Source organism: Typha latifolia, chromosome 5, assembly GCF_019914945.1.
Source record: "Typha latifolia isolate L0001 chromosome 5, TyphaL0001v2, whole genome shotgun sequence".
NCBI classification, from domain to species: domain Eukaryota; kingdom Viridiplantae; phylum Streptophyta; class Magnoliopsida; order Poales; family Typhaceae; genus Typha; species Typha latifolia.
Genome location: NC_133090.1, coordinates 9,053,842 through 9,061,412, shown reverse-complemented (window position 1 = coordinate 9,061,412; position 7,571 = coordinate 9,053,842). Strand labels below are relative to the sequence as shown.

Below are 7,571 nucleotides of genomic sequence, written 5' to 3'. Positions count from 1 at the left end.
AGTTCCTATAACTTGGATCACAGACAATCACTGTCAGAATCCATCCAGCATCACTTGTCCCGGCGCCACGTATCTGCCAAGCGGCAGCCTCACGCCCGTCGTAAGCAACCACCGAGCTTTTCTAAACTAGCCTCTCTCTCTCTCTCTCTCTCTCTCTCTCTCTCTCTCTAACATCCAGAATCGAACTTCCGACATATCACCAAGAACAACTCCTCAACCATATACACTTAGCCGTTAGCTATAAATGATAATCTTAACGTCATCAAAAGTGTAAGAGAAGAGTTTGTGCACTTGTGTGTGTGTGTGTGTGTCTCTCTCTCTCTCTCTCTCTCTCTCTCTATGTCGGGCCGAGGTGATAGTTGTAGTAGTAGATCAGGGAAGCTCTTGGAGGAGATCCTCATCGTCTCCGGCCTTTTCGGCGTCCAGTGCCTCTATGGCTTCTACATGGTGTTCTTGGACCGCATCCTTGCCCTCGGCGTCGACTCGCTCTTCATCGTAATCTTTGCTGGCTTGGCCTCCGCCGCCGTCCTCCTCCCCTTCGCCGTCGCATTCGAGAAGTATGTATGCGTATTATTATACTGTGTATGCAAAGCAAAAAAATTATATAAAGGGTGGCGTGCTTTGATAATCGCGCTCATGCATGCGTGGACGCAGGAAGAAATGGCCGAGAAAGTTGAGCCCCTGCCTGGTGATTCAGATCGTGATGATAGGTCTGGGAGGGTAAGAACATCGCTCAGCTACCTCATAACTTAATTGTTCCCCTCCTTTTTTTCTTTCATTATTTAGGAAGAGAGTAATTTGTATATTAAATTTATAGTAGAAGAAGGGAAAAAAAGAAGAAAAACTCAGATCTAGGTACTCCTACTTCAAACTAGATGATGACTAATATGTTAAGTAGCTTATAATTATTGCAAAGTGAACAAAATTTATATTTCTAAATTTTAGCTGAACTTGACCAGATGTTTGAGATCATATTAATGTGATCTTGTTATTATTTTTAGTTCGCATTTTTTTTTCAGGGTTGCGATATTTCAAGCACTTATGATGTTGGGAATCAGGAAGACTTCACCTGCTATCGCCTCTGCTATGCCTAATTTAGCTCCTGGACTAATATTCATTATTGCAGCTTGCCTGAGGTAGTTTATCTTGTACCTTCTTATAAAGATAATATCATGTTCATCATTTTGTCCAGATCAACTCAAGATAATATAAATATTGATAAAGTCTATATCAACACAAAATTTGCATTCATTTATCTTTATAGGGGGTCTTAATCATCATAATTGGGATTTTCATGGTGCTAGATGGTTATTTATGAAGTTATGAAGGAGCAAGAAAATGTTCATTGGTTACAGTATCACATGTAGAATTTTAAATTTCCCTTGTAGTTTAGAGAAATTTAAGAGAAAGTGCAAGTATACCAGAGCCAAGATTTTGGGAACTTTCGTGTGTTTGAGTGGAGCAATTGCCATAAGCTTCTTAAAGAGCTCTCCCAGTTCAACCAAGTCGACTTCTCTTGTACAAGAACAACTGAGAAATAACAACAGTTACTATGAATGGATCCTTGGCTGCTTCTATCTCTTTGGGGGGGTGGTTGTTTTCTCTTGCAACGCAGTTTTGCAGGTAATTAGCTACCATCTCAAGCATTCTGTGAAGTGCCTTTCCTTTGAGCTTAATTGATATTAGAAAGTCTTCTTTTTCTATGTAACTATATATGAGTTGAATTATTAGGCTATAGCACTTGTGAGCTTTCCTGCGCCTCTGTCTTTGTGCGTCATAACGTCGTTGATGGGTTCATTATTCACTGCAATCTTGCAAATAGTAGTGGATGGAAAATTGCATGTCGGATCGACCAACATGAGAGCTGCAGAAGTTGTAGAAATCATTGTTTTGGTACTGAATTCTGAAATGTTTTCAGTGATATTTCTATCTGATATAGTTTTAAAAATGTTCTACTTGATTCAGTGTTGATGTTTCCTTTGTTGCTTTGAATGCAGGTTGGAGTAGTGGTGGGCACTTGTGCTGCATTTCAGACATGGTGTGTTGGAAAAAAGGGGCCAGTGTTTGTATCAATCTTTAGTCCGATCCAAACTGTCTGCTCGGCATTCATTTCAGCTGTAATTTTCAAGCAAATGATTGGTTTAGGAAGGTATGTGGATCGACAAAAAATTTTAAGCCATTAGGTGATAGACCAACAATTTATATCATGTCTTTTAACATGTTACATGAAGTCGGAGCTTTCGACTATTTTCTAAGAATTTGCAATGAATGTCAAGTTGGATATCTGAAATTAAAAGTATACATTTGATCTACATATATGCTAACATGTTTCAGTATGCGTCTAAGCTATCATGGGATTTAAATAATTCACTTCCTGTTAAAGTCTAGCAAGACTATCTAATTTTAATCTAGTATTTTTATATATGAATTACTATTGAGATGGATCAATGTTGCTATGACTTAACTCTCTATAGTTGTCTCAGAATTTTAGAGACCTGGCCACTTATTTGCTGTTGTTTTGCAGCTTAGCAGGAATAGTCCTCATGTTCTCTGGCCTTTATATTGTCTTATGGGCAAAGAACAAGGAAAATTTTGATCTTCTGGAATCCGATGACATTTCAACATCGTCGTCGTCCTCCGCGTCCTCCATGGATGATATCGAGAAGCCCTTCCTATCGTAATCTCTCAATTTTGCAAGTGTATGGTGGATTTAAAGAATGTACAGAGTAAAGTAAACTTTTCATAAGGTATAAGCTCTATTCCCTATCAAATCTAAAATTGCAACAAAATACTTGGTTGCTTTACTGTTATTCTAGTAGTTCCAACTGTTCTTTAATTATGTAGAGAGAGATAATTTTGTAATACAAATTGGAACGAGAAAAATATGGATTTAGTTTCTAGGCCCAATCAATTTAGATCAGTGTTTTTGTAAATGTGCGTGCTCGTCCCAGCACCCTATCACCCCCCTATCCTCCTCCTTCTTCCTCTTCCCTTGCCATGCACGCCACCATCCCCACCTCCATTAATTCCCTTCTCCCTCCTCCCACCGCACCATCTCTCCTCCACCTCTCTCCCTCTCCTTCTCGCGGTTGCCGACGCCGGAGCCGATGAAGCCAAGCCAACCGCACCATCTCTCCTTCCCTTCCCTTCCCTCCGACCAGCCTTTCCCCCTCCCGACGAGGGTCGCGAGCCACCGACCCTGAGAGCGGGCTGCCGGCGGCGTGGGCCACCGGCAGTGCCGAGCCCTTGCTTCTCGTCCCTTCTTTGTCCTTCCCTCGAAGGAGATGGGGGGAGATAAGTGTTGGTGGGCTGCGGGCCGCAGCACACCAACCCGGATTCAGGGGTGGGCTGCAGGCCATAACCCACCAACCCGGACTTGAGTGCGCTGCATGCCGTAGCCCACTAACCCAACCCCTTAGTGGGTTGCGGTCAGACCGCAACCCACTAACCCAAATGTTAGGTGGGCTGCAGACTGCAGCCCACTAATCCAACCTTGGTGGGCTGTAATTGGACCCCCAGCCCACCTTAGCTCACCAAAGCCCTCTTGCCTATTAGGTAGGCTTAGCCTAGCCTATTTGTGGCCATTTGGATCTTATAACTCTGTTTATCTATATTCACCTGATTTATTAGCCTAACCATTCCCCTAAAGACACATTATTATCACCCGTGAATTTTAGGATAACATAGAACTCACCCTAAGAAACCCTTGACTCATGTAAACATAAATTCTCTAGTAAGAAAATTTATTCTATTAATTCTCTAATCTTACGTATTGACACTGCGTGAGAAGGATTTTGAGATTCCGGAGGAGCCGACTAGCTAAGGAGATTTAGAGTACTGTGGAGACCCCCCAAGCGAGAAGTATAGAATAATATAGTTACATTTATTATACCTTCCGTGATACTGTAGGAATGTTAGTATTAGTACATGCATCTAGTATACTATGATATATCTTGACATGTGCAGTTATTGATAGTTTACTCATCATGATATTATAAGAATGCTAGCATATGCATTAGTGTAACGATGCTCTACATGTATCTTGTATGATAAACTCTTACATAAATATCTGTTGTGAATATAGAATGTAACGATCATAATAACTCTTACATGCCTTATACACTCATAGATACTGCACTACTTCTACTTATTATTAGTAGTTGGATTCTGACTAGGCAGTGCCCTTACTCACTCAACCCAGGGTTAAGGGTAGAGTGTATCTTATATGACTATAATATTAACGGCCTACACCTAAGGTCGGGAGCCTGTGGCATTCGAGTAATTATACTGTATAATCAGAATTAGATTATGATGATAGAAGAACATGATTGCGAGGAGGGGATATATCTCTAGCGGTACCCGATGATGTAGGGTTAGGGTGTCCGTTGATGAGCCGAGGGCTCTCGATTCTCCCGCGGTGATGATTTAGAGAGAGTGAAATATAGGCTCACGACCGAGGTCCTTAGTCTGATGGCCATAGACAATCGGTCACATGTAGTGTCATCATGCATATGTAGGTGGCAAGATGTGCATATATCCCCCCTTGATGTATGAGATGATGGATGGTTATGTGATGAATGACTTTCTTGAGAGTATCTACCCTGTGGGGTGAATGGCTCGGTGAGCTATGATAAAACATGCTTAATGTCTTGGTGAGCATGGAATGACTAAACTACTATTTTATTGCTATGTATAATATGTGAACACTATAATTGAGATTTGTATGAATAAAAGATTGTATCAAGTTTTATATCTATGTGGACTTATCCTGATACGTTTAGGAACTACCATGTTCCAGGATAGTGACGTGTAATCTCTATTGATTGCATAGATTTAGTAACTCATGGTAAGTCATCTAGACAAGCATATTGTTATTGCTAGCAACTATAAGCATGCATTTCATTATTATAGATTGTGTGAATTCTACTCAATAGGCTGTATGCTCACCACCTCTTGGTGGCATCATTTCAGAGCTAGGGGACACAGGTGCGGGTAGCGAGGAATAGCTGCCTTTTTATTTTAATTATGTCTATTAGATTGACGTTATATATTGGATTGTAGAGTAGCTGCCTACGAGGGCGTTATGATTGACGTTATATATTGGATTGTAGCGTTGTATTTTAGATGTGTATCTTTAAGGCTTGTTGTGGCCTGTGGAACTTGTATTCAGACTATTATGATTGAGTTTATTTATGGTATGAACTTATGCTGCTTTGTGTCTTGTGAAACCCTATTACTGATAGGTCATGTGATAGACCGCCTGGGGGGGTTTATCCACGCGGTTTACACGTGTATTTGGAGATTTGGGTGTTTCAGTTTATGTTGTTTAATTTTGTTTTAGTCTTGGGACATCTTAAATAAGAATTTGAGCTCGAGGTTCTGCTGATGGTAAGATATATGTTTTTATAGATTCAAGTTCCAAAATTATTGATTCAAGTTTTAGGGATGTAGATCCAAGTATCAACTTCAGAGAATGTACATATACATAAAAAGTTTTTAAAAGGGTGTATATGCCACACAAAAAAAAAAACAAGCTCGACGTGCAAAACCCATTACTAATTACAAACTCGACAGGCTATAGTTTTTTTTTTGGGGTTTTTCTTACATGTATTCCGTATAAAAACTCAATTATTTATATACCCAAAGTTTGTATTTGCACATATAGCCCCTCAAAACTCATGTTATTTGCAGAGATTCCCCTGCTTTGATCCTTTGTTAAATTTCTTAAGAGTAGGTCATGCAAATTAGTCACAATCCCAAATAATTTAAGTAATTGATTTGCACCAACAGAACAAATGATATTCAAAATCAATGAGATTTAAGGATATCATGTTCACCACCACTCAGTAGCAAAATTTTTGGCCTTCTTAGCAGCTTTCTCTCTTTAACTGCTGACCTAATTTAAGAACAAAGCCATTACTTTATGACGTAAAATATTTCAGGCTTTTCCGCTGTCAATAAAGATTCTATTATTTCTTTCGATTCAAACATTGAAATTAATAAGAAATTAGTAGTAGCTTTCTTATGCAGCTCTCCTCTCCTCTCCACAAATCAATGTTTCACTTGTTTAGAAAATCTTGTGAGCCTGTAAGTCAGCCTAATCTCATCTAATCTCATTTATTAGCTTCTACACATACCGACACTTTAAAAACGTAGATTTATCATTTCTTCCTTAGAACAAAAGACACACCTAACACTACCGGTCTAGCCTATCTTTAGTAGGTAATCTCTAGTTAAAATTTTGTTCTTACTCATAGGCCACATAAACGTCCTTCTAGGATAATCTTGAACTCCTAAATCATAGGAAGACTTCTAGACATGACTCCTCTGTTATTCAGAAATTTGCATAAAGATCTCATAATGAACATATCACTGCTATTAAGATGTTACTGTAGAGTATTTGAATTATTGGATATCCCAAATATCTGTTAGTGTAACAGTAGCATCCCACATAATTTTATACAGGTTACGGAATCGAGTGACTAAACTGCATTCTCCCAACCAAGTATTAGCGCAAAATTTCACTTTTGGTCCAACTTCTCACCTTTCATCTCATCCTAGTCTTAAGAATCTTGTTTGCAAAAGATCTTTCCAAAAAAGAGAAATTCTATCTAAGTTCCCAACTTGAAAAGCCGGCCTTTGCCCTTCTATAATATCTCTGTCTAACTATCTCTACCCAAAAGTACTTACTCAAAATCATGCATCCTCGACCATCAGTTAGCTATGGGGTCCTATTCATATTTGTGAGATTAGTAATTCCTAACCTCCCAAACTCTTTCTTCATACAAATTATTCGTCAATTCATTAAAGAGTAGTCTTTCTTATTCTCGACAAAACCTCTCCAAAGGAAACTCTTCTTTAGCTTATCAATCTTATTCTTCACTCATCTCATGCAGATTAAAAAAGAAAAAAAATTAAATTAATTAGTGTCCCCCCAAAGAGGCAACTTCCTTTTCCACTCAGGAAGCCTCTTTTCAATCTTATTAATGACAGACATCTAATTATTTTTTCTGAGCTCACTATCATATAATGGTAAGCCCAAATACATAATAAGAAGTTTTTCCACTTGACAGTTCAGAATATAAGCCAATATCTTTCCTTTTTCTAGATATGAACTCAGATACATTAGAGAGATTTTCTCAAAATTAATCTTCAATCTTAAAAATGCTTTAAAATAGTGTAGAATAAACTTTAGAATCCCAACTTTTTTCTTACCAGTTTTGAGAAAAATTAGTGTATCATCTACATATTACAAATTAATAATACTTTGCTCTCTTATATCATTCCCCTACCCACTTAAAAACTCATTAACGTTTTGTTGTTCTATAATTTGATTTAAGATATCAGTCACAAGAAGATATAAATAAGGGGATAAAAGATCCCCTTATTGCAACCCTTTTTAAATTTAAAATATTTACCAAGTTCCTCATTAATCATTACTGCAAAGACGCTCGTCAAAATTGATTGGAGAACCCACTTATTCCAATTGTCGGGAAAACGTCTCCACTTTAACACATCTTCTAAGAAATTCCATCTCATTATCATAAGTTTCTTTTTAAATCAAGCTTCAA

General features: G+C 38.3%; 1 protein-coding gene across 1 annotated transcript; it reads left to right on the top strand.

The window, feature by feature from the left end:
• The first annotated feature begins 339 nt into the window (after nt 1-339).
• Nucleotides 340-2,713, top strand: LOC140789095 (WAT1-related protein At5g47470-like). Its single transcript, XM_073138701.1, has 7 exons — nt 340-557; nt 655-720; nt 1,020-1,136; nt 1,389-1,623; nt 1,732-1,893; nt 1,998-2,149; nt 2,525-2,713. Exons 1-7 carry the CDS (start codon nt 340-342, stop codon nt 2,679-2,681), a joined length of 1,107 nt encoding a protein of 368 aa, XP_072994802.1. The 3' UTR covers nt 2,682-2,713.
• Nucleotides 2,714-7,571: the final 4,858 nt, after the last annotated feature.

What these genes read in the sequence shown, in the direction of transcription:
- LOC140789095 (XM_073138701.1), top strand. Translation starts at nt 340, where the DNA reads ATGTCGGGCCGAGGTGATAGTTGTAGTAGTAGATCAGGGAAGCTCTTG. An exon ending in GTGATGATAGGTCTGGGAGG is followed by an intron (nt 721 to 1,019) that starts GTAAGAACATCG and finishes TTTTTTTTTCAG; the next exon opens with GGTTGCGATATTTCAAGCAC. An exon ending in TTGTAGAAATCATTGTTTTG is followed by an intron (nt 1,894 to 1,997) that starts GTACTGAATTCT and finishes CTTTGAATGCAG; the next exon opens with GTTGGAGTAGTGGTGGGCAC.